The sequence below is a fragment of the Hypomesus transpacificus genome, chromosome 5 (assembly GCF_021917145.1).
Source record: "Hypomesus transpacificus isolate Combined female chromosome 5, fHypTra1, whole genome shotgun sequence".
In the NCBI taxonomy this organism is placed as follows: Eukaryota; Metazoa; Chordata; class Actinopteri; order Osmeriformes; family Osmeridae; genus Hypomesus; species Hypomesus transpacificus.
Genome location: NC_061064.1, coordinates 6,110,772 through 6,138,053, shown reverse-complemented (window position 1 = coordinate 6,138,053; position 27,282 = coordinate 6,110,772). Strand labels below are relative to the sequence as shown.

Below are 27,282 nucleotides of genomic sequence, written 5' to 3'. Positions count from 1 at the left end.
TGGGCCCTCACTCACCAGCACCCAGAGGGAGAGCTAGCATCCAGGCGCCGTGTGAGGGCTGACTCATAATAAGCTGTGTGCTGACAGGCTGAGCCGCGTCGAAAGCCCGGGCGATTAGCCGCTCGCGCGGTCGTCAAGTGCGCTGCTCGTCCACAGAAGCCCATGAGTCATCGGTGAATAATGGGAGACCATAACCCCCCCCCCCCGCCCCCGGGTCGAGGGAGAAATGCAGTGACTCAGCATTGGGCCTCCGCTAGGTTTCATCGCAGCGGGGGGTCAAACAGAGCTGACCCCTTTTTAGGTACCACCACCCACACGCCTTCTTTCCCACCCAACTATCAGGGCTCTGTGTGTACCTTCAGATCACTGGACACAGTCGACATGTTGGCTTCTTTTCTCATGGGGATTGGATGAGGTCAAGTGTTGTGGTCCTGGGAGGCGACAAAGAGGAAGACGGGCCTGCCTGATCATTGGAGGCCTCTGACACTTTCTGGCTCCCCTATAGGCTATTACGAAACTACTGATCTGCCAGCTGGTGGATTACATAATACCGCCTTAAGGCGCTGTGTGAAGCTGCACTGAGCACGCTAGGATGCCTGTGAGGGACATACATTCAAGGTTTCAGTCAAATACTGAGGGGGGGGGGGGGGGGGGGGGGGGTCTAGCAGGAGATTCAGAGTTGCTGTGTCGCTGGTAGTGGAAACGGTATACTTTCGTGCCAGCTCTAAAGCTACAACGTAAGTTAACAATTTCATTACAAGTTCCAGTTATAGTATTTCTATCAAGTTGTCCACAGCTATCACCTATAATGTCCCCCTCTCTTCCCCTGCTCACACAAAAGCAGCATTACATCAGCAGGAGCCAATCCCGTCGCTCGGAACACTGCCGGGACTTCGCGCGTTATGCAAATCACGTCCAGACCACAGCAAGCCTCCCGTCTGACGTCAGCTCAGCTTTGGGTGTGGCAGCAGAGCTCCCCCCCTTCCGCCTCATCCTGATAAATGAATGCCGACCCGACTTCACGATGGAAATGCAAACAAATGAACCTCACCCGAAGCAGCATCACACAGGCAAAGCTATTATGTTTCCAGTAATGTAAAGTGTCAGGAGGTGTTGGTTGGGGGATTTCTGAACACCCCAGGACACTGATTGTGCTGCCAAATTAAATCTGATCTATTCATCGCTATCCTCGCGCGTCTCATTTTGAAGACACGGTTATCTAACCAGCCCTCTGCGATTTTTCCTTGTCTCGCCCTCCCGCAGAATCGGAATCTCTGAATCACGTCCTCAATATGTCGGAACTCTTGAGTCGACTTGCAGTGGGAACGTTAGGAGAAGGATATGAGACTGAAGGCACCACTTCAGAGCCAAGTCATGATGATTTGCTGGCTGTGATGTCGGCCTGTAGTGCATAAATCACCCTTTAGACCTGTTTGGAAGCAGGCCCAAGTCTTAGATCCTTAACAGCGGATCAATGAATCTCCACCTTACTTGACGGGGATCCTTTTGCTGGAGAACTCGTTAAGACAAGGTGTTTTAACACAGATTTTGTCTCCAATTAACCCTCAGATTTTTATCGGTGTGTCGGAGAGAAAGAAGTTGGTGCGTGTCGATGTTTTGGAAGGTGTCAAATGATAAGGAATTAGAAGTCACTAGTTACCCTGGTGACATTAAAGTGAACAACTATTAACTCGCAAGTGTCATTTAGAAATCACTTCAGAGAAAGTGAAGTGCCGCTGGAAGGAATGAGCTGTCTGAAGTATAAAAGGTGTAATCGGGAAATAGAACCAGCTTGGATCCTACTTGACAATAAACATTTCAGTTGAGGGAGTCTTTCCTATAGATGTCTTAGATGTTTAGATGGCTTTAAAAGTCTGCTTTGTTTTTTTAACCTTGGTGACACTGAACATCCTATCGATGTGTGTGTGTGTGATACTTAAATCGTTTTGCAGGTTGGACAAGAATGCTTTGTGGTCTAGGACAGGACTGTTGCTGTTTGAAAGACTATGCTCGTGCACAATTGTGCAACCATATCAGCTCTTGCGTGTTTATTTATGTGTGGGTCCGTGTGTGTGTGCGCGTGTGTGTGTCTCTTTGTGTTCATCATGGGGCGAGTGTACAGTAGGAGTGGCTCGTGTGCTCATATGACTCTGATCAGTGGGTGACAGGAGGGTGACAGCTGGCTGATGAGTTAACCCTTTCAAGAAATTGCTGAAACAACAATGTCGAAACAACAGTTGAGAATCGACTGTCAGGGGTAGAGATGAAGACATTTTGGCAGGTTAGCATCTCTCCATCCATGTTTTGTCGTCGTGGATGAATAGTAAATACATGATATTTTTTATGTTTTATTAGTGCCATTTAAATCGGTTCTACAGACAATATTGACTAGAAATTTTACCTTTGATAGGGCAGCCATATTTGGGGTATTTACACTAGACACACATCCTTGTGTAATTCTTGACTTGGAGGCCCGGTAGTCAGACAGGACTGCATTATCTCCATGACACTGTTTCACAATATAAATACAGTACTTCCTTGTCCGGACAAAGTCTGAATTTGGCGAAGGGATGGAAAGCCCTTTCTCCAAATACCGGGGCACTTTGGCTTGCATCTGTGATACATTGAAGAGAACAGTACATGTTTCAATCTCTGGGATTAGGCCTGTAATCCCCGGCCGAGACACAGAGATACGGACCATTTGTTTCCTCAAAACACGACTGGCCACCTAACGCCTGTGTGTAAACTGGGTGAGACTCACCACCTAACGCCTGTGTGTAAGCTGGGTGAGACTCACCACCTAACGCCTGTGAATCAACTGTGTGAGACTCACCACCTAACGCCTGTGTGTAAACTGGGTGAGACTCACCACCTAACACCTGTGTGTAAACTGGGTGAGACTCACCACCTGACATGACATTGACATTCAGTGACCCAAAATACATTCATATTCAAAAGCCAGCATTCAAAATGTGTTTTGTCAATCTATCTCGATAATTTTCAATTCTTGTCAATTTCCATCTTTTTTTTTTCTTCTTTTTTTACTAGTGTGAAATGCACTTAACGGATACAAAATCTAAAATAGACAAATGATGGGTGTGAAACTTGTGTTTAGTGTGTTCTAACTTTCCTTCCCGCTTGAAGTACTTGGTGGTTTGTGCCAGTGCTCATCAGTCTGTCAGTGTTGAGTCAGATGGGATGTTCCACAGCCCCCTGGCCCATTGTTTCCCCCTCCTGTGCAAACAGACTCTAGAGAGGCTTTCAGTTCTGAATAGAGCAAAGGGAAATGCGTCTAACCCAGTTAGAACTCGAACAACCCCATGAGGAGACGGTGAACAACTTGCACCGGGAGACTTGGAACAGCTTGCTGGTCAACTCCATTTTAGGTTTTATATTCTGATTTGACCATTTTCAACAATATATTAATTTGCTCTTTATATCGAAAATTGTAGGGTTAGAATAGTGGATTTCCTAGGAGTGTAAGACATGCAGAGTTGATAATACCATCCAAGACTCTAGAGAATAATATCTCAAATCACTGATCTGTGATAGTGAACTGGAGGGATCGTGGCCTGGTAAATTGGAAGTACAGACCTATGGCACGGCACAGAGGACTCTTATCAGGCTTGTAACACCGCTGTCTCAGACAATCATTTCTGCCTTTAAGATGGCCGCCATATCAGAAGTCAAAGATAGAATGCATCCGCCTTGCCAAAACGCCCGAAGGATCGCGGCTTTTCAATCGGAGAACATTTCCTAGCTGTCTTTCATCAGCCTCCATTTCTCACCCCCACATGCCTGACAACTGGCACCATTTTCCAGGGCATCCAGGTGGAGATGTTGAATAGCGCGTCAGATCGAGTGGGGCTGCTTTTTCCAACACCGTCCTTCACAGGAAAAGGTCAGATCAAATAATGACATGAATGTGATCTGTGGAAAGAGGAAGTCAACCTCTGGTTAAAAAATAAATAAATAACTATTGACGTCAATTTAGAATCTTAAGCAACAGTGATGACTGACGTTGGCTGCAGACATCTGAGTTCCCATGGAAACAACCTGCTGGCTAGTTCTTTGAAAAGAAGTACTCAAGGATAACAATATAGTGAAACCAGGTTTAAAGCATCCATCATGCTGTATCTGGTGTACTTGTGGAGGACATCTTATCAGATTTGAGCACTTTTTGTCAAGTTTATCATCAGCCTGTTAATACAAAGTTACAGTACCTTTCAAACTCTGCCTCAGGGAATGTTTAGCTGTTTGTTTTTTGCCAATAACCCCGTCATTTAGACCAGTCGTCGACTCAGTGGGTGAGCTTCCTTTACCGAAAATAAAGAACTTTACCTGTGCCTGAGTAAATATTTTCAAATCCCGCTCCTCTCTTTAAACCAAAACCTCACTTTTTCATGAACATATGTTGTTAAGGTACATGGTGTTGTAAAAAAAGACGGTTATTTGACGTTGTCTCCATAGTGTGGATATCCAGTCAATTTTTCTTAAGCCATCAATCTTGGACTGAACATTAAGATTATATAAGTGTCACCCAAGTAGATCAGAGAGAATTTCATCTCTTTTCAAAGGAAGACACAAATAGCCAATTAGGACAGTGCCTTATATTAGCTGTGAATATCTGATATAAAACCATGATTTGATAGACTAATAGAAGACAAAACACATAATTTCGATGTATAACATACCACGCTGACGACACTGTCAATTGGATGTTATCAGAAAGTTGTCGAGATGAAACTATGAATCAAGTCCTTATGTTAACAAAGTCTCTCCATAATGTTCTCTTGATTCCAGTTAGCTCTAATCCTCATTCAATACCTCAGTTAAAGTACCGGTAACTAATGACAAGGGTGCATGCCCTGCATGCATGAAGTCTGTCACGAGTCTGTAGGTTCTACACTCAACATATAGCCTCATAACCCTGATCAATAAGAGCCAAGTTGGAGGATTTCATTTCCAGGCACCAAAATCTTTCGAAATACCAGGATGCAGGACTCCTCGTCCTTCAATGTCACAACAGCCCAAATAACTGTCCTCCTTGGCCCAAGTAGGTCAAATCTCTCCTAAATAGACCCACTCTCGCTGCTCTGTAAATCTCAGAGCTGACACGTCTCACCTTGTTTACCCCTTCGTCACTACTCCTAGAAAGCTACTAGAAACGCACACACCCTCTGGATTTCACAGAAGCAAGTCGACCACCATTTTGGGTTTTACCCCCCCCCCCCTCCCATACGAATCCAGGAGTGAGGACGAGTGGACTCTAGAATGTTCAGTGCGACATAAAATGGCTCCTTCGTGTCTTCGTTGAACGGAATTCACATAGTAACAGTGCAGGAGCAGTAAAGTTGTTTCTGACGTGCACATTTCTCACGACAATTGAAATAGCATTTTCTTGAACGATATTTTGTTTCTGTTTGAGGGTCAACTTCATTATCTTTTTAAGGACTTCACGGGTTTACTTTTGCATGAAGGCTGCATGTTTGTTTTGACAAAATGACTTTGCATTAAGGCAAATACATTTGAAGTGTGAAACCAGCTGTTGCCATTGTTTTACCGGTGTCTGTGCCGCTACCACCACCACAACAACACGCATGCAAAACCAGTGTGCTCTCACACGTCTCATGCAAACTAACGTAGATCTTCGTGTGTACAGCAACCGGGATGACTCTGGTGCCCTGCTCTGCTGTCTTAAGCCAAACTCCCGCATCGCTAGCATGACTTCGTAAAGCCGCGTGGCCTGTCTGTTAACCTGTCGTGATGCGTTTGTTTTTCATATCCTCCAAAGGTTTCAGATTAGGTTCAAAGATTTAAGGCTGTCCAGGACAACCACTTCCCTTCCTTCCCTCCTTAAGTGGCTTTCGCAAAGCTATCTGTTTTGATTTTGCTTCGGTGGTTGTATAAAGGTCCAAATACCGCGAGGCTGACGAGCAAAGGGGGCTTGGGCGATGTCGTGACCTTTTGTTAAGAAGAAGGAAAGCTACCGTTGTCGAACGGTGAGCGATGTGAAGGCATGTACAAATGTACCATGTACAAATGGCAGTTTTATGTGAGCTGCACGCTCTGGTGTTGCTCCTTTCCACATGATGGAGAATTCAGCTCCCAAGCGGTCGCGTTTGATGCAAATGTCGTCACAGTCGCCATTACAGCTGCTACCTGTGACTAAACCTTCGATATGTGTCCTGTATCCACATGGGAAGTTACCAAACTAAAATACATACAACAGCAAAATAGGAGATGACAAGTTACAGGTTAGACTGGCTCATATCTCCAACGTCCATCTCATGCAGATCAAGGTGATAAAACCCAAATGAAAATGGCAGATGGGGTTCTCAGTGTTATAAGTGAACCGGTCTCCTCACGAAACACAAATAGAATGTCATCTGGATACCATTGTTTGCAATCTTTTAACCCAGCAGACGAGACGTCTGTCCATATCCCGCCATTACCAGGAGGGGTGTTCTGTACATCTGTCAATAGTATGGACATTTTACACTGGCAGGGTTATGGAAAGCGCACCCACTATTCCCATAATGGGGCAATGCTGATCAAGGCCAATAATAGTTGTTCTGTGCATTCGTTCCACTACTGCACCCATTAGAGACGTCCATCAGAAGCTAGTAGAACATTGTGACTTAGCGGGCCTGGGTCAGGAATTGATGTTCTGTCTATGGCTTTGTTTCATTTACATTCAAGCCAGTGCTTGCTTAGCCTTGATAGTTCCTAGACCATGCTATCAGTCGATGCCAGACTGTAAAATAGCCCTAGATAGTAATCTATTGACTCCATGACTAGAATTGCCTGCTGGAACAATGCTACAGAGATGTGGACTTGTGGTCTGAAACCACTGGTTAGTCACAGCATATTGGAATATGAACAAGATTTCCTGATAGCGGTACACATAGACAGTCGATCCATCAACACTGGGTCCATTCATCTCCTAGGAAGGCCACAAAATAACTGTGCTGATTGACTGACCTTCTCAGTGACTCCCCTCACCTCAGTGTCTCTGTCTGTCTCTCACGCTCTCTCTCTCTCTTTCTGTTTGTCTTTCTCTCGTTTACTCTTTCCCCTCTCTCTCTCTGTCTCTCTTTCTCTGTTTGTCTTTCTCTCGTTTGCTCTTTCCCCTCTCTCTGTCTCTCTCTCTCTCTCTGTGGAAATACTTCCTCATACAGTGTTCCGACACTTTAGCCAAACAATATCAGGGCACACTGCAGTATCCTTTCAGTCTGAGGCAAAGACTCATTCATCATATCATAGAGGCGCGATGCACAGGCCGGTCTAAATCAAGTGTTGCCATGCAGGGCTTACACTCTTAATACATCACTCTATGCTCTGGGTGATAGAGCTTTAGGTGTGTTGGCTAGAACAGGGTGTTCCGTGTGCTGCGTCTAATGTCGAGCACCCCAGGACTGGGATAAACGTCAGTCATTAGTAGGACGGGTAGAAAAGGTAAAGCTGGCTTAAAAGGTGACAGGCAAGCCTGATCGATCCTGTGACGCACTTGGAGCAGGCACAAAGACCATTTGGCAGAATAGGATTCGCGTCGTTCGGTGACTCTCGCCTGACTTCTCTCCGTAACTCTAGAGCATCATGGGATTTGTAGTTTTGGCCATCGATTTTTTTTCACTTGGGTATCGTTGTTATGCTGGTCGTGGCCCAGAGCAGTTCCTGTCTTTGTGGATCACTGAAGTCCCTGTTTCTTTGTAATGGACAGTGTCGTTACGCGAGGGCAGATGAGCTCCTATTCCAAAGTCTTTAACACGACCCCTTAGGGAGCGCCGTCAAGCAAAGGCTTCTTATTGGGCTCGCTAGCTTCTTCCACACGGCTGGCTTCATTAATTACTTAATAGCACTGTGGTTGCTTCGAGCTCCATGGCATTTTAAGACGCATTCGCTTTGGTCCACGACATGGTTGACAACTGCTCCTTCCTAAGGAGATAGAAAACGATATTTGTTTGTGTTGTTTAGTTTCGACTATATTACTGTGCTTTCAGTCAGCAAGGCACACTATTGTCCTCACATAAATATTCACATTTTTCACACCCTAACTTGTCCCTCAGTTTTTGCACTACGTAGACATGAATGTGTCAATGTCTCATTTCCGAAAAGAACTACTGTTACTTTTGTTTCGTTCATTTTCGAATTAAAATGCATTTTCGAAAAAAGCCCACTTCAAATGATATATTTTTTGCAGTTTTATTAGCGGCACAAGCTTTCGTGGCCAACATTCTCTGCCGTCTCCTGAGAGACATTGTAGTGGAAGAGCCATGGAAGTCATCGAATTAGGGCTCCCTGGTAGCTCACTGGTTAAGTGTGTGTACCATGTCAGCTGAGGCCTTACTGCAGGGGCTTGGGTTTGAATCCCACTTCACTTTCCAGGGGCTTGGGTTTGAATCCCACTTCACTTTCCCCTCGAACTTGTACCCTCGTTAGCTTACGTTGTTCATTCCCCCCTGTTCTGTGTTTCAACTGTTTATGTTGTGACAAGGGTCTGTTATTTCTGCTTCGTCCTCCACTGGCCCTGTCTGAGTCATAGACTGGCATTGCAGACCTGTAGATATTGAGAGACTCACATGTACACACACACACAGACACGCAACCTCCATATTCCATCCTTCTGCCTACGCATTCTCCCCCCCCCTCTCTCTCTTTTTCTCTTTTTTTCCTTCTCTTTTACTTACACACACGCGCACGCACAAACACACTATTTTGATGGCCTGCACACTGCTCAACCTCTGGAAAACGCCAGCTAAAGCAGCTCAGAGCACGCGTCTGAGAGAGAGAGAAACGCAACCTTCCGACGTCGGAGGGAAAAATGAGTAGGTGACACGAAAAGTAAAGCACACCCGTCTTCGGGAAAGGCAAGCCGGCGACGCAAGCGAGCGGCGCACGCAGTCGCATGTGCGAACATAGGAGAGGGGGGGGTGGGCGTTGTGACGTCGGTTCGAGGTCCACGCTCCGCTGACGTCCACTTCGACGCGCTGCCGAGACCTCGAGACCCGTCAGCAACTCTGTAAATAGAGGGAGGCGTAGGAGGGCTGCCCCCAACTACGCGCACTGCCCAGTATATTTAGCCCCCGGCTGCAGGGTGGGAAAGGCAGATTGATGGACCAGAGCACAGAGATTTAGAGGCAACCTCATCCTGCATCCCCCACTATAAATAACCCCTGACTCATCCGGCGCGGAGATTACCTGCATTCCCACAATTCATAGAGGGGGGGGGGGGGGGGGGGGAGGTGGGGGATGGGGGGGGGGGAAAGGGGGCGGGGAACCAAAGAGCGGATAGATTGAAGGAGGGAGGGGAGAGACGTCGCGAGGAGAGCCTGTGGTGGTGGTGCGCTGCTGGCATCCAGTATGCACGGTCACGCATCACAGGCTAGCGCTGCGCAGCCATCCACGCTAACACGCGTGGCACACATGAACGCGTGGCACGTTTCGCACTGAAAAAACGCTCTACGCACCCATGTCGCCTCAGCAGTGCCGCACAAAGAAACGGCGCAGGAGTGGAGACGAGGGCCAAGTCAAAGTTTTGGACCCTGTGTAGTAGGTACAAAGTATTCCGCAACAGTTTGTGCCAGAGGGAGGGAGAGAGGAAGGAGATAAGAGGGAGGGAGAGAGAAAGAAGGAAAGAAAGATCTTGGCAAGTACCCGTCAAGGACAGTTGAAAGTTAATGTCGGAACAGAAGCCCCATGAGAGCTGTGTGTGACGCACTGTTGCCGGGGATGGGTCTGAGCACTGGCAATGCTCTCTCTCCCTCGCTCTCTCTCTCTCACGCACGCACACACAACCCATGCACGCCTCCCGGTGAGTTCTCTGTGACGCACCGCACTCAGCAACTCATGCGCACGCACACACGGTCCGTGCACACTCTCACAGAGGAGCTAGCAGACAGTATATACAGTAGGAGAAGGAGCACATCTTCAGTCTTCCTTTCCGTTAACCTTAATAATGCACCTGTTGAGAGTAAATGTCCTCGGTCCGACAGCCTTGTTAGAATAGGTCTAGGATCAGTGGTTTGCTAGGCATAGGACCGTCGCGTGAGAATCTTGCTTTAGGCGGGTGAGAAGGTAGCTTGGTGTTCTGAACGGAGTACCTGCGATCAGTCAAGTCCATTAGTATGATGGGTAGGGTCTCTCTCTTGCTCTTTTTCTCTCATACACACGAAAGTCCTCGATCCCTTTAGCGTTCCATCCCTCTCTCCCTCTCTCCCTCTCTCCCTCTCTCCCTCTCTCTCTCTCTCTCTCTCTCTCTCTCTCTCTCCCTCTCTCCCTCTCCTCCGCTGAAGCAGGTCTGAGCCTCCCCTCTCTCCGTGTGACGTCAACGCGAGGCTCCCCGACCCAGATCTTTCACCTCCACAGCAGCTGCATTAAGCCGCAGTAAAGCTCTCACTCTACCCCCCACGCTAGCCTCACCGCTAGCGCAAATCAATGCAAACCCCCACCATCATGCTAACGCTAGCATGCCATGGAGAGTGAGTTCAGTAACAAAGCAGATGAGCTAAGCTAGCTAGTGTAAAGGCAATTGAGGTTACAATGATGTACATAAATACCGAAAAAAAGGGGTTTTGACTTTTCATTGTCACCCAGTGAATGCGTTCTGTCCCCAAAATATACGTCTCAGTTCTGAAAATCCCTTTAAATGAAGCTCTGCACATTGTTTGGGTTGTCACACAGAATGTGTGACAAGAATGGTTTGTAAAACGGTACGTAAAAGGCAACTAGAAAAGCCCCAAGTCTGCCTTTCTACTCCTAATCCCCATTCCTTCACGCTGTTCTGACCTCACTGTGGCGCACCAGCAGAGGGGGGCCGCTATTGGCTGATGACGTGTATGCCGAAGCCCCTCAGCCAATGAGGGCTCCCCACCTCAGCACCCAAGCCCCCCCCCCTCCATCAGGCAGTGACGAAGTGTGCAAGCTAGCGAGTGTGAAAGAGGGAGAGAGAGAGACCGTGGTTTCTATGAATGGAAACACGGGGGAGGAGGAGGAGGAAGTTGAGGACAGTAAAGTGACTGCCACCGCCGTGACATGTCAGCTGGGAACCTTTAGCAGGGCCTGGCGTTCTTTCTTTGCTTCTCTCTCGGTCCCTCCCTCTGTGGCTCTCGCATTCTCTCCGCACCTCCCTTTCTTCGCTGCCATCTTCCTGATCCTCGCTTTTGTGCCGTCTCTTAGTCACTCTCCATAGCACCGGGGCTGTCTGCCAACCGGCCCTGCAGGCCTGAAAACACACTCACCTGTGTTGTCTCACACACACACACACACCATTTACATACTCCACTGTATTGCGAGCTCCCACACTACACCCACCCACACGATCCTCCCACGCACACACACACACACACACACGCGTATGACTCCCACCGTGTTCGCCTTGAGGCTTTCTCCAGTTTTCACCCCCCCACCACCACCTTCTCCACACATCCCCATACTCGAATTATTCAAGAGACATGCAATCAATCAGTGAAGATGAAATGGTCCATTGTGCGGTTCAGACTGGTCGCGTATTCCCATTTCATAAATAGATGAGGGAAAAAAGATCAGAGTGAAAGCATGAAAGGACTCCAGAGAGAGAAGGCTATATCCATACTGTCTTGTGTAGTGTGTGTGTGGTGTGTGTGTGTGTGCACTTTCATGCATGCATTACCAAGTCTATCAATCAGATCCGGTTCCATCCCTTGAAAAGGCTACGAGTGGGAGTCTAATACGTGTGACCGCTGTTCGAAGGTCAAATTTGCACTCTCCTTTTCTTCGCCAGTTGTTCCACAGGGCATCATGGGCAGTGAGAATTGACCCCGGGTTGTTACCCCGCCACTCAGTGCGGCTTCAGAATCGTCGTGACTCTTAGAACATCCACTAGCAGTAGGCCCGCGTTTATATCCATCTCACAGTGCTGCGAGTGTCATAGGACGACCTAAATGCAGTGTGCGTGTGGGCGTCAGAACAGCGCTGTGCTTCGCTTTACCATCTTCACACGCGCATGAACACACGCTAACAAAAACTCCAGAGAGCCCCTCCTGCTAACTGCTCTCTAGTAAAAAGGCTAGTTACGTAAGGACTATTAGTGGTACTGTAGCGAGTCGACATCTCGCTTTTATGCTTCGCCGCTGGCCGAACGCGGACTACCTGTCGACTGGATGAAATGTCTGCAGTGTTTTTAAAGGCCGATAGAAACGGCTTTTTGCGTGATGGGGTTTAGGATAGGTCACAAGTTAATCTTGTTACGGGCTTAAGATCAGCTTCAATGTCTTTAATTCTACTGAATGACAACTACTACTTGAAAAGCCCCTTTCTGTTAAATGTATTTGGTTTAAGCTATATTTACCCCACAATAAACAGTGTTTAGAGAGAGTGAAAGGATTTCCAGGAAAAAGGACCCTTATGATAATACTTGACCCAGTGTATTTACAGTACAGTGGATAGCTACCAACAACAGGGGGCCCCAATGAATTGGGTCCAAAGTTGCTGTACAAAAGTTGTCGCCATACCCAAGTTACCGTGGTTACCTCCACCTAGAGGTGGCCTTGTTACCCTGGTTACCCTCATGTAGAGCAGCCTGTCATTGGACTGCCCTTGAAACGTTCCACTTTCCCCTCCCTGCCTGTTGAGCAGTTTCTCCACCTCCTTTAGACCAGGGACGGATATATCCCTCCTCCTCCTCCTGTCCCTGCCTCTCTCCCTTCATCATCCAGCCCCAGGGCTGTGTCTCTGAGGCTATGCTGACTATGTATGGGCACCCCCAATGATGCAGCAACACACACACACACACAGTCTCTCAAGCCCCTACTGCGAGGGCTGCCTGCCCTGCTTTAACCACCGTACCTGCTGTGTCATTCCCAGGCTGGGCTCGTTGTCATGACAATCCTGTCATCAGCTGTCAACACGACGGGGCTCCCAGGGGTTACCATGGGTACGGGATCCGCAATGGCCTAACCTGCCCAGTTGAAAGCAACAGGGCTCCAAGGTCATCGTGAATAAACAGCGACACGGCACTAAGGCATCTTTTAAAGGGAGAGTAATATTGTCCACAGGTGTGGGCATCGAAAATTAAATATCTTAGAATTTCCCCCCCCGTCCAGTTCAAACAGGAATGAGCCTTTTTTTTCTTCCCAAAACCACGTTGCCATGTGAGCGTGATCTGACTGGATGCCTCGAAAGCAGGGGTCCAGGCAACAGAGAGCAGAATGCTGGCGCTCCAATGGATCACTACCCCTAGCAGGGCCACAGATTGACTCTGGACAAACAGATCGATAGCAGCTTGTCTCTGGGGGAGGGGGGGGGGGGTGTAAGGGGGGGCGAGGTGGGGGAAGTGTGGCGGATACTTCACAGAACCAGGCTCAGTCTTAAGGTCAGTGGGTGGATCCTGCGTTGGGATTACTTCTGAATCCGGGACTCCACTCTTCCATAGAAAGGCTCCCCGGAAAGTAATTGGATTTCTTTTGGACCAAAATGTCATTTGGGCTAGAAATGTAATTTACCTGCTTTTAAGCCCCAGAAGACCCGGTTGATCAAATCAAACACGTTGCACTCCGGGAGCCAATTCAAGCTGAGGAGTCTCTCTGTAGATGGCTTAATATCTGACCGAGCCAGGCTCTCAACAGTCAGTAGAGTGCTTCACACCAATAGGAGCGCTGCGATGGTGTGTGTCATCCCCCCAGCCAGTAGAGGGAAGTCCTATTTTGGCTGCCAAATGTCAACAGGGTCACTCATCATCCTGTTGAGGTGTACCCCCCCCCAAAAAAGTAATCCAGCAGTTACAAAACAAACGTAATAACGCCGGCTTTTCGTAACTACGGGTCGCGATTAACGCCAGCCGATCAAGGCCTTCCGTGGCTGAGCGGATAGTAATTACACGAGAGTTGATTGCAAGAGCGAATCATTGGGAGTTGTGATTGGGTTCGGGGAGAATTAACAGACTGATCTCTTGCCAGAAAACCCAGTGACATTGACATCTGTTACAGGATTGGCCGGGATTGGACCTCTTGATTGGGGGGGGGGGGGGTAACTTGATAGTCAAATGGAGTGAAGTTACACGCATGCATGAGGTAATGGCACCAAGGAAATCCGGTTCTTGCAGACAACAGCCACACAGAGCCGGCTCAGGCTTGACCACAGTATCACGTGAACTGATGACGATGCAGGACATATGGCCGCATGAAGACCGACCATGCCGTCTTGTCCTCAACAAAAGCATCGATCGCCCGACTTGCACACAGTACATGACTTTTACATTTAGTCATTTAGCAGACACTCTTATCCAGAGCGACTTACAGTAAGTACAGGGACATTCCCCCCCGAGGCAAGTAGGGTGAAGTGCCTTGCCCAAGGACACAACTTCATTTTGCACGGCCGGGAATTGATCTGGCAACCTTTAGATTACTGGCCCAATTCCCTCACCGTTCAGCCACCTGACTCCCACATCCTACATGTCCCTATCCTTGAGGGGCCTTCTCCATAAGGCTTTGAACTTGAACACTGTCATTCCTTTGTGTCGCCCCCTTCCTCTGACCTCAGGTTTGCGGTGGTTATAAAACCCTCTCTCTCCTCTCCTCCACAGTAACTGTCCGTTTTCCCTGGCGGCAGCCCTGGCCCGGGCCACGGCCGACAGTGTCCTCCAGAGCGACCTCTCCATCCACCACCTCCAGAAGACCCTGGAGGAGGGAGCAGACCCTCTCCCCCGTGAGTGCCCTTGGTAGTGCGAGTGTGTATGTGTGTTATCAACAAGGAACGCTGGAAGCTGTATTAGCATGGACGCTAAACCCTGATGGTGTCTCAGGCCTCGCGTCTTCAGCTGCCCCTTCTCCTGGCGAACCAAATCACATTCTCAACTGCCCCGGTATACTGAGGTTTCCGAAAAAAGGGTTTTTCGGAAACGTGGTCCAATGTTTTTGCTCCAGCCAATTCCGGACCGGATGGTATTCAGTACAAGAGGGAGTTTTCTGAATGCTAAAATCTAAATCAGGTCATCGACTGACCTAACTACCGCTTGGCTACTGCAAATCCCTCCTATCCAAATAACAGGTTAAAATGAGTGTCTCGACATCACCAGTCTCAGATTCTATAATTTCAACACGTATCTCTCTCCTCTCCCCTCCCCCCCCCCACAGAACATTCAGAGAGAGACAGACTGACAGGCAGACAGAGAGACAGACAGAGAAAGAGAGAACTGGCATTTAAGATTAGCCAAGAACAGCAGCAGCCCGTTTGACCCTGTCACTCCTCTTTATAGATCTGTTCTTGGAGGGAGAGAGAAAGAGATTGCCGGCGTTTGCGTGCGTGCGTGCGTCTGTGTGTGGGCGGGCGGGTAGGTAGGTAGTCAGGATCATTTTAGCAGTGGTGGTTTTGAGTGATGGCTGTGTCTTGGAGGGGGCTGAGGAGGAGGAGGTGTGGGGGGGGGGAGGCGGTGGCTGGTGAAAGCTTTGGTGGGCAGTCAGAAAAAGGAAAGCTGGATCCGACACGGAGTCTGGCTGACAAACACAGGTCAGCCGTCTAGGCCCAGAGCAGAGGAGGCACTCACCCAGATACACACACACACACACACACACTGCCAGGGCTCTGAAATGGAAGGTTAAATTTAACTCCAGAGTCGAGGGACTGAGGAGCGGAGAGGGAGAAAAGGAAAACGGTGAGAGGGTGGAACACCAGACGAAGAGACAGTATGCATGCACTCGTCTTATCATCATCATCTCTCTATGTACCCTCTTAGATGGGGCACGTGTCGTTAAAGAAATCCATGACCTCAATGATTATGGTTATGTCATAGGATGACTCAGTCTCTAAATAAAAGCCTCTATTTCACCAAATATCACCTTGAAACTCTCATGTAGCCAACAGTGAATGCTCAGCTAGCTATCCCACGATGCAATTCAGACGAGCAATCCATCCTCACTCCCGTTGCCTGTATGCCAACAAATCTTAAGATGCCAAATAAAAGGTGCACATTGACCAATAGAAAATAGAAACATGAGGCGACTTCTTTGAAAACTCCACCAGAACAACAACAACCTCTAATCTGTGTAGCTCTGAAACTAAGACGCTCATCACTTATTCACTGGTCGTGGTAGAGAAAAGGTACATGTTTGTTTGAGAGGACACCAAAATGAAAAATCATTCAATTTGATGCTTAACTCAATATTTGATGAATTCCTTTTGCCGTGAGCGCTAAGCAAATGGACTGTGATAACCAAAATATGTTTTCTACCATCAGTCAAGCCCTGCAGCAAGAGAGGAAGCAAAGGACCTGGGAATCAATTCTAGAAACCCATCCTTATCCATCTGGAATCCAACCTAACACAAGGCCATATAAAGTCATGTAGGCCATGTTCAACAACACTTTACATTAAGGTCACATCAACTACTGTACCATGTAATTGCATAGCAATGCCCAATGCTCTAGCCGTATGGTCAAAAGACATGGCCCTAGTCCAACATAAGCAAACTGGACCCTGTGTGTGTTTGTGAGCCAGGAAAGAGAGGGGAGGGGCTGTCCTGCCATAGAGGAGCAGCTCCCATGATCCAGGAAGCAGCGAAGGGTTTGGGAAAGGGACGGGAAAATGGCGTCCCCTTGCTGCCGGGAGAACTGTGATGACCACTATTTTCTTTCTCGCTCCGTCTCTTACTGTCTGTCTGTGTGTCAGTCTGTCTTTCCCGCCCCCCTCCTCTTCCTGGCTATTTCTGTCTCTCTTCCCGTCTCCCTCTCTCTCTTTCTCTCACCCTCCTTCTGTGTCTCTCTCTGCCCCAACCTCCAGCCCCAAACCCTTTTGCCAGATGGTCTATTTCGACCGCTTGTCCTTAATTCCATAGTAACCTTCACTCCGACACTGTGCCGTCTCCATGTGTGCTCCCCATGTAAAGGCCCCAGTCAGACCCACACGAGTGGGGGTGTGGACCCAAGAGTGCCACTGCACTCAGGATGGATAGATGCCAGCTTCTGATAGTGTGTGTGTGAATGTGTGAAAGAGAGAGAGAAACTGGAGAGGGGGGGACAAGCAAGAGCATATGAAAACATGCGGGCATTCTTGCACAACAGCATCTCACGTTGAGGTCGGCTGCATGCCACTGAGTTTAAGGCACCAAATGGACTTTCTCTATCTATCTCGCATGCACTCAGTCATGCATGCACAAGGCGGTACTGGATGTTGTAATCCACATGCGTGTTTGTGTGGGTGGGGGGGGGGGGGGGGGGGGGGGAGGCCCAATATAGTATATCTCTGTGACTTGAATACGTGCTCTAATCCTATGCAATGTGTGTGTGTGTGTGTGTGCGGTCACAGAGTTGGAGGCGGTGAAGTTGGCCCGGCTGATCTTTAACAAGCTGTGCGAGACATGCTGCCTGTGGCTTAAGGACTTCCCGTACCGCCGCCGGCCCCAGCCCTACTACGAGACGTCCATCCACGCCATCAAGAACATGCGGCGCAAGATGGAGGACAAGCACATCGTCATCCCCGATTTCAACACCCTCTTCAACATACAGGTACGGACTGAGGACGTTGGAATGGAATTCTATGTCGTCCTATCGGGGCTATAGCCACGCCCTTCTGAGACACGGCCTTGGAGTGGGGATTACGCGATTCGAATCCCGTCGGAACGTGCTAGAGGCGTTTGGGTACGACGCTGCGCTCGTGAAGAGCGTAGGGAACAGCGGCGGACGGATTCGGTTATTATCGATCAGAGTTCCTGGTGAGGGCGTTCAAAAATAAAAGGGGAGATACAAATGGGAGGGAAGGCAGTACGAGCCCCATTTCTTCTTTCCCCCGGTGGCCTTAAAAGTGCTCACTCCCAAGCAGTTCACTAAAACTCCACGAGTCCCAGCAGATGGAATGCTAATCGGCACACAATCAATAGCTTCTTCCCGGCCCCCGACAAGAACCAAATTCAAGATGGCTGCTCTGTTACCCAAGTAGAACCCCCAACACGCTCACTTGAGCAATAAACAACATGTCAAAAATATGACACGATGCATTCCCGCGCCAAAGGGCTCAAATTGCGAGGCTACTTCATTCATCTGTACGTGTGTGCTAATGAATGGCTCCCTCCTGCTGTTGTGGGTCAGCCCAGCTTCACTACGGGGTCTCTGCCACCCTAACAACACCATGGGGGAGATCAATAAAACTCCCCCCGATTGGACGTATTCCCATTCCAGCCGCCACATGAGCCATGAATGATAGCACGGCAGGTGGCTGCCGGTGACTGAAATGCCTCTAATAACATTATTGACGATCAGGCTCCATAATGCTCCCTGGGGTGCGAGAGAAATCACTCCCGACGACGCTGGAAAGGAACAAACACATAAATACACATGTTCATTTGTCTGGCTCTCTCCATTTCATACACACACACACACAAACACAGGCATGTGATGGGAAAACAAAGCGGCAGCCTTCTAAAAAATTCAGGTATTTTCTGGGTTGGACTTTCCGTTATCTCCATCCATTGTGGACTCCAATTGGCTCATCACCTTCCCCTCCGAGCCAATGAGACGAGCCGCCGAGGGACCCACGGCCCAAGCCCACAGATCCACATATAATTAGATAATTATTCTGTCGGATCAAATGTTTATCCCATTCTATTAAGAGTGCCAGCAGCGGGTAAGCCCGCTAATTGGCATTAAAACCCCAGTTAATTAAAGCAGATGGATGAATGGAGACACGAGCAGGTTATATTTGGATTTGCATATTCACGAAAGTACTTTGCATGTCATTAATTGAAAAATATGCCACGTCATTGAATTGGTACAAGTTCCCCCCCCCCCCCCCCCCACTGTATTAAGAACTTTGGCCTCACCACACTTAAGAGCAGACCCGAACGGATTGAGGATTATGGTCAGTAGGGATAAGCCCAATACCACTTTCAAGCCTTTAAGGAAAGTTCCACATGGTCAACGCAAACAAAGGTTGTACACATCAACAAATGTGAGATATAATATATTATATGGGTGGGGAATCTTTCAACTCTAAGCTTCCTGGATGGAAATCCGCCACTGTCAACAGTTCCTTTGGCTACGAGGCAGATATTTTTAGCACAGTAGGACACTAATCTCCTCTCGCCGTATCCCAGTTGACCTTTGACCTTGTGTGTGACCTCAGGACCAGGAAGAGCAGGCCTTCTTTGCCGTGTTCGACGGCCACGGGGGCGTGGACGCCGCCATCTATGCTGCCAACCATCTCCACGTCAACCTCGTGCGCCAGGAGATGTTCAGTCAGGACCCGGCCGAGGCGCTGTTTCGCGCCTTCAAGGTCACGGACGAGCGATTCGTCAAGAAGGCCGCCCGCGAGGTAAGGATGCTCCAAAAAAGAAAAAAATAGCACAAAGAATTGTCGCGTGCACGCCTGTTGCCTTGAATATATATTTCAAATGTAGACTAGCTGTGTTCTTCACCAACGGTGTTTTTGTGTTTGCGTGTGACAGCACATGCGCTGTGGCACCACGGGCGTGGTGACCTTCTTGAGGGGGACAACTCTGTACGTGGCCTGGCTGGGAGACTCCCAGGTCATGCTGGTCAGGAAGGGCCAGGCCGTGGAACTGATGAAACCTCACAAGCCTGACAGAGAGGTAACCCGCGCACACAACGACTCCCTAAATCCCAGACGCGTACAGGTACAAACATAAAGCCCCTTCATCCCTGGGATGTAATGATGCTTAGTCCTGTTCCCTCTGTCTCTGCAGGATGAGAAGCTGCGTATTGAGGCTCTTGGAGGCTGTGTCATCTGGTTTGGCACGTGGAGGGTTAACGGCAGTCTGTCCGTGTCCAGAGCCATAGGTAGCACACACACACACAGTGTACCCGTCCTATTCTGTCCTATATGTATTAAATACTAGGCAGGGGGTCAGTAAGGTGAGGAGGTTTGTAGAATGTACTGCAGCTGTCGTTTTGCACGGAAATCTCGTCACTCGGGGACACTGATCCGTGTCGGAGCGGCCGAGCGTGCGAGTGTTCGACCTTACCCGTCAACGGGAATTAGGGAAGCGTCGGACAGAGCCCAGCTTGTGTCGTGAGGGGCCGTGTGAGGTGCGTGTCTACACACGTGCCTGTGTCTGCACGCTCAGCAGGGAGGCTACTCACCCACTCAGCAGGGCCCCCCCCCCAATCAGTGGAAATGATTTTGGGGAGGGAGGGAGCGGGCGGGGAGGTCACGATAGCGCCCCGAGGGTCAGGTTAGAGGGGCTGCTGACACAGCTGACGCCGGCAAACAGGGTACGAGGGGGCGGCTGAAATACTTGTGTTGTGAATCGAATTACACCCGGAGCCATAGAAGAGAACAGCACCAGCGAATCTTAATGTGGTTTGATGACCTTAGTTTAGCCTCAATAATCTTCTCTAAGAAGCTCCTAGCAAAGGGTGCTCGTATCGAAAACGCTATGAACTATATTATAATGGCAAGAAAATCAAAGCTTTTAACTAAACTAGCATTATTAAAGTTTATTTAGGGGAGGTTTTGAGTTGACTAAATCAATAGTTATTTTAATGGAGCGTTGATGGAAAACCCCTAATGTGATTGCTGTTCTTAATCCCAAATCTCCGGTAATCTGATATGAAAGGGACTTTCCTCGAAAGCTAATGACCAACAACCCTATTGTGAAGCACACCATTCTTTGTGTTACGCATTTGAGAAGGACAAAAGTCTTACGAGGCGAAGGACAGCAAGCACTAATGTGTTCTAGTCTACCCCGCACAAATCCTAGCAATGTGAAGTTATGGGCATTGAAAAAAAGTTAGCATCCGTTCCAAAACGTTGAGGCTAAACAATGTCCACCTTTGGACCAAACACGGAAAGCACGATGACACATCTAACTACATCTGGCCTTCTGTCTCTCTCTCTCTGTCTGTCTCTCTGTCTGTGTCTCTCTCTCTGTCTGTCTCTCTCTCATGTTTGAACACCAACCGTCTTGTGTGATTGACAGGCGACTCCGAACACAAGCCCTACATCTGCGGAGACGCCGACCACAGCACCTTCCCCCTGGACGGCACCGAGGACTACCTGATCCTGGCCTGCGACGGCTTCTACGACACGGTCAGCCCCGACGAGGCGGTGCGCGTGGTCAGCGACCACCTGGAGGAGAACGCCGGCGACAGCACCATGGTGGCCCACAAGCTGGTGGCCTCGGCCCGAGACGCCGGCTCCAGCGACAACATCACCGTCATCGTCGTGTTCCTCAGGGACCCGCGCTCGCCGCCGCCGGCCGCCGAGGACGAGGAGGCGGCCGCCCCGGAGGAAGGGGAAGAGGAGGAGGCGGCGGAGGCGGACGAAGAGGACGAGGCGCTCCAGGGGGGCGAGCGAGGCTGCCAGGACGAGGGCGGCGCCACGGACGCGGGGGGGAAGGGCCGGGGCGGCTGGCCCGTGCAGCAGTGCTCGGCCCCGGCCGACCTGGGCTATGAAGACCGCATGGACTCGTTTACGGACAGAACCAGCCTCAGCCTGCTGGGTCCCGCGCTGGGGGCGGCGGAGGAGGAGGGCCGCGTCTGGCTGCCCCCGGCCTCGTCCGTACAACCGCCCCTCTCCGCGGGCTTCCCCCAAGACCTCAGGCCCGCCACGGGCCTCGGGTCGGCCTGGCTCCCCTACGTCGAGGAGGGTCCCCAGAGGCACCCGCCCAAGTCCTGCGTCCCCGCCTGCCAGGAGCCCAGCTCCACGGACGGACTATGGCCCCAGGCGGCCGCCCTATTCGGCCAGACGGGGAGGCGCACCCGGAGGATGGAGTGCGTGAGCCCCAGGTGGGGGTGCCGGCGCGCGGGCCGTCCCCCCGGGGAGCTGCCGGGCCTGCTGCACTCCGGCCGCAGCGTGCCCTACCCCCAGCGCTGCCCCGTCCGGAGGCCCGGCGTGGCACTGCCCCGCCTGCCCTCTGGCAGCAGAGTCTGACGCCACTCACCGGATCTCCACCATCTCCTCGCTCTACTCCTGCCCCTATCTCCCTTCAACCCCCCCCACCCACACTCCATCCCTTCAGAGTTTAGTCACTGATCCATCCCAGCCATTAAAAGCTTTCATCCCCTGACACTGAGAATGGAAATCCCCCCCTCCCCCCACTGCCATACCTAACCTTCCCCTCTCCCAAAGCTAGACATTCATTCAGGAGGCCATAACAATTCCTGCCCCTGGCTCTAACTATGGCACACACGCTGATCTGTGCTTTGCGATAAATAATCAGACGCTTGCATTAGCCACCCACTTCATCTCTATAGATGTGATTACTTAATACAGGATTATGAGATTAGCGGTCACTTACCTGAACAAACACAACATATAGAGCGTTATGTATTCCAGATGGAGCCACAATAGGGGATAATGGGGTATAGAAGCGGATAGCATGACAAAACGACATGCTATTTATAGTTTTTCCATTGATTACGTTGTTGTTTGGTAACAGTCTAGTCTAACCTGTCCAGCACACCAAATTGAGTTCAGTGATGAACACTGAGGAAAAGCATTACATTTACATTTAGTTATTTAGCAGACGCTCTTATCCAGAGCGACTTACAGTAAGTACAGGGACATTCCCCCGAGGCAAGTAGGGTGAAGTGCCTTGCCCAAGGACACAACGTCATTTGGCTCAGCCAGGAATTGAACTGGCGACCTTCAGATTACTAGCCCGACACCCTAACCGCTCAGCCACCTGACTCCCAGCATTAGGAGCCATAGGTGCTCAACATACTGTGTGTATAAGTGCCCTCTTTTAGGTTTCGCCAGGAGTATCGGGCCAGGAGAGTTTAGACAGCAGCAGAACATGTGCCTTCGATATCTCAAGCGTGTTACATAAACAGAGAAATGCCCCTAGTTTTAGTCCCCTCCGTTTACCTTTAACAAATTTGAGTCAAATTATGCTAAAAGGGAGTACTTAACTCTGTGCTGCTTTAACAAAAACAATTTATTAGGTAAAGGAATATATGAAAATCCATCCCAATTTCACAATGATGCATCCTCTCATGAGGGAATGATGGTTAAGTGATGACTAGGTTCTGTAAAACATGCCTCCACTTTCCTGGCCCAGGCAGTAGATGCTCAATATCCAGGAATCCATTTTGACTGTTGGGGCTAGAACCCAATCTCGACTCGCTTAAGACAACAGGAATTGTTTGTGCCATCCTTGAGATTCACATGGACTTAACGCACTTGTCACGCTGTGCCATCGATTATATAGCCATCTAACCCCCATCCATTTCCAATGCTTTCCCATGGCAGGAGGCAGGAACCGAGGGTATAAGTGACACAACCAATCCCACATTTGGACCAAGTCACAGAACAACATTTCCCACAATTCCAGTTCTCTTTATCATAGTCCAGTCTTAACTGCCCTGGCATACAAACCCTTCAACCTCCACGACTGGCTCGAACACACGAGTTCATTTGAGAAAGGGAATAATGGGACCGTGCTGAAGTCGTCCCCCACCTGCAGGGAGCAGAATGTATCCAACATTCTAGAATGTACGTGGAGCAGCGGGCCAATGGAAGGCTAGAGAAGTTGCAGTCCTGGAGCAAGGGAGAAGCTCCTTTTCCAGGCTGGCTGAGCTGTGTGGAATGTAGCCACGTTTGATCTTCAGAAAGCCCCTCGGGAGTCCCTTCTCGAAAGGGGGAACCACCCGGCACGCTTCTGGAAGTTTCTGTCGAGAACGGGATCAGCTTCGTGTTGGCATCACGTCGGGGCAAATCGTGGCGTCGGATCAACATGTTTCGACACACAACAAGCAGGATCTAGAAAAGCGAATTCCAATGCGGTCAACAACGCGACACCGATGCTTCTGGATCTTTCTTGGGCGTGTCAACCACGGCTGCGTTGAACTCCCAGAACAGTGGACCTCATGAACTGCCATTTTTCTTGACAAATCAAACATATAAAAGGTGTCTTCAAATCCCCACCAATCCCTCTTCCCATTCACCTCTAACCACCCCCCCCCCCCATCTCCACCAGCTTTTTTGGGCCTCTGCCTCTGAGAGCGAGAAAAGCGCACATCTTTCCTCTCCCCTGAATATTTCCTCACACGGGGCACTGATTACATCATGAAGTTGTAGTAAATTCACATAATGTACAATGTATGTGCGAATGTGTGCTGAATTGTGTGTGTGTGTGTGTATTATGAGTGTGTACGTATGTTTGTTCAAGGAAGGCATGTTTGGTCTGTCCTCTAAAGTCTACTATTTAAATCACCACTGTAAAGGTCAGCAGAATGGTGACACAATATCGTGTGGATATCCAGCTCCACGACCCTGCCCCTCAGCACTGTACTGTCCTGTTCACGTGACACCTTCAGAGGGAGAGCTCTGCGTGTTAGCAGTGCTCGGAAGGCAAGGGAACAAGGAACTGACACGCTGGGCTGCAACTCTGGTACCCGACACGGGTTCCAATATGGTCGCCCCCCTAAACCTCATACGGTTTCCATCCGAAATACTCCTCTGACAAAAAAAGGAACCAAAAGCCACATAAGCACGAATGCTTAAAGTTCCCCCCCCAACCGAAATATGCGCCTGAGCTTAAAAGAGCCTTAGTTCCCTTCCCTTTCGCCCATTGCTTTGTACAAGCGTTCCCCGAAGCCAGCTCTCTCATGCCCATCTGATAAAGATCAGGCCTGTTCGCCCCCCCACGCACACCCCCCCCAATCCCTCTCACACACTCCATTGCTCTCCACGACTCTGCACTGTGTGTCCATGTACACAAATCGCTTTGTTCCTGTAAGCAATAATGAACCTCGTTGAGCCGCGCGTGGAAAGGCTCTCTCTGAGGGTTTGTCTTCACTGAGTAAGGCAGAGCTGTCAGTTAGCCAACGACAAACATATCCCCAAATTGACGGTGAGCTCTTCCGAGAGTCTAGCATACCTTCCGGTTATCCTGAACTTTCCAACGTCAGCTTTGTCCAGACACACCCCTTAACCACGAGGCCTTTTAAAAAAAAACACCTGAGCGGTTCTGAAAATATAAAAAAGGGACAAAAGGCAAGGTGAATTCTACCTAGCCTTAACGACAGGCAATCTCATTCAGAAAACTCCAATCGATTTCCGATTGACATGAATCTAAAAGGCATAGGGGGAAAGGATCTTTTCAGGCCCCGGCTAAAACAGATCCACTCCTAGCTCTGTCACAGGGTGGTTCAACCCATTAGGCTTCCCTGAAGACAAACCCCTGGCCGGCTCTTCCTCAACCTGCAGGTTAGGTAAAAAAAAAAAATTATATATATATAAAACGTTTCAGTATATGTATCTTCTGTGTTCTCGTAGTATACATATGTGTATCTTAACTGGTGGCTATTATCATGTATAAAGAGATTAGACCAAGTCTTTGTCTGCTGACTGTTTTTTGTGCGTCAACTGGACACGTTATCCTCTCTAGGATTCCTGTGTGTGTTTGTGGGATGTTTCTCCCCAGGCTTGTGCTGTTCTCTCATCCATACCCCTGTGGCTCGACCGAAAGAGCCAGGAGACTTAATTAGGATGGCTTCAGCCAGCACCTGTACAGCCTTGGCAATGGAACAGACGCATTTAATTACTCGAGTAGCGTTTTAATCAAGATTTCAAATTCTCATGTGGCGATATGCCTATGTGCCTGTGTTAAAGCTTGATGGCCTGTGTTTACAGCGAAAGGAATGCCCAACTGTTCAAAGTGCTTTGACTTTCAATTAGAAATACTCGGAGCTCGCACCCGAGTTAACTTTAGGGTGAGAGAGTTTAAGAGAAAGCAGGAGGCAAAACATCAGGTGCTTCATTTAACAGAAAGAGGGAATGGAGATGCAAATGAAATATAATAGGGCATTTCATTTCCTTGTTGCTGGCCAAGCAGGTAAATAGAAACATGGCCTTGTCTTACTCCAACCTGCAGGTAGAGTGAACTGTGCAGTCAGATAGCCATTTGTCTTTTCTGTGGTGACATAAAACATTCATGGCCATTAGTTATTCATGGGTACTTTTTTTGAAAGCATTCAATGTCAAGAACACTTCACAAGTCCCATCTGAGTTCCGGAAACAGCTTTGCAGACTTGCTAAGTAGTAAGTAATGCTTGTACCATGCTTCACATGCTTCACATGGTACAATTTCCAAATAAAAACAATCCAACACCAGCAGAAGTTTTTTTAAATCATGCAGCATCCAACTTCCTAACTACCTTGACTTGTGTTCTACCTCAGATGTTTAACAATGTAAAATCAGGTTAAAAAAAAGACAATATACATGGTTGCTCAATCAAGGTGTTGTAGTTTTGCAGGGCTAATCGGGGAATATACGATATAGGGAGGTGCGGTAGTATTGCTGCTTGGACTCCTAATTTACTGCACTCAGATGATACGTGAAGATATTGACACTGCCGCCTCCTCATTTTTAAAGAGACCAGGTAAATGGAAGTACCCAGCAGTCAGGTGGTTGTAGTTCTGTACCGTCAGGTGGTTGTAGTTCTGTACGGACCTGGTTTGTGTGGCTGGCGTGGTGCTGCTCTGGATGGTGACCCTGGGCTGGGAGGCTGGTCTGACTGGTTGACGTGCTAGTTTGACGGGATTGTCTCCCCTGTGATGGTCAGGGCAACACCTCTTATCATACCAACAGTGGATCAGGATCTATTAATCCTAAACTTAAACAACCTCGAAAGTCAAACCATTACCATCTGTAAAATCTAAACTTTGCAAAGATAGTAGACTGTTAAATGGGACATTCTATATAAAACTGGGGGGGAATAACTAGGAAAGTTAAGTGTGTACCATACTGTACCATAGTACAGTACTCCCATTGCAGTAACAGGTGTACTCGTTGTGTACTGGAATAAACGTGAATTAAAATGTAAAATAAAAAGGTACAGTAGACTCGTCTAATGATCCGAAATGGCATGTTGGGGGAAGAGTTGTTCCCTGAATGAATTACAACAGACGAGTTCATTAAAGAGAAAATGGTACCTGGTAGCAGCTGTTAAACTAAGAAAAGTGGGGCAGAGATGCACACTGATGCCTCTTAATCGCCTGACTCATTAAATGAATCAACCTTAAAGCTTCTCCAAACTATACCGTAAATATCTCTCCCCCCCACAATCATGGAAAGCGGGGCTAGCTGCTAAACAGTGGATCTCCAAGTCATGGCGGATGAAGTCAGGCCAATTCCTATGGGGCTTGGTGGGCTGCAGACGAATGTGCAACCTGCCCTCCCCACTCCCGCCTGCCCCAGACCAAGCCGTCCTTCCTGGCATGGTTGCCCTCGGAAGCGGATGCAGCCAGGACGCTGGCCCAGCCAACGTTTACTCACCCACATAATCTCTGCTGAGCTGGCCGCCGTGGCGTGCCAACCTGGCACAGAGAAGCCCCCGCCCCCCTCACTGGC

General features: G+C 49.1%; 1 protein-coding gene across 1 annotated transcript in view; it reads left to right on the top strand.

The window, feature by feature from the left end:
• Positions 1–22,498, top strand: part of ppm1e (protein phosphatase, Mg2+/Mn2+ dependent, 1E) — a 33,771-nt gene extending 11,273 nt beyond the window's left edge. Inside the window, exons 2-7 of the mRNA XM_047020287.1 lie at positions 14,561–14,682; positions 17,277–17,476; positions 19,089–19,277; positions 19,411–19,554; positions 19,669–19,762; positions 20,905–22,498. Coding sequence (XP_046876243.1) covers positions 14,561–14,682; positions 17,277–17,476; positions 19,089–19,277; positions 19,411–19,554; positions 19,669–19,762; positions 20,905–21,857 — 1,702 coding nt within the window. The 3' untranslated portion in view covers positions 21,858–22,498. The remainder of the gene's footprint in view (positions 1–14,560; positions 14,683–17,276; positions 17,477–19,088; positions 19,278–19,410; positions 19,555–19,668; positions 19,763–20,904) is intronic.
• The last annotated feature ends 4,784 nt before the right edge of the window (positions 22,499–27,282 follow it).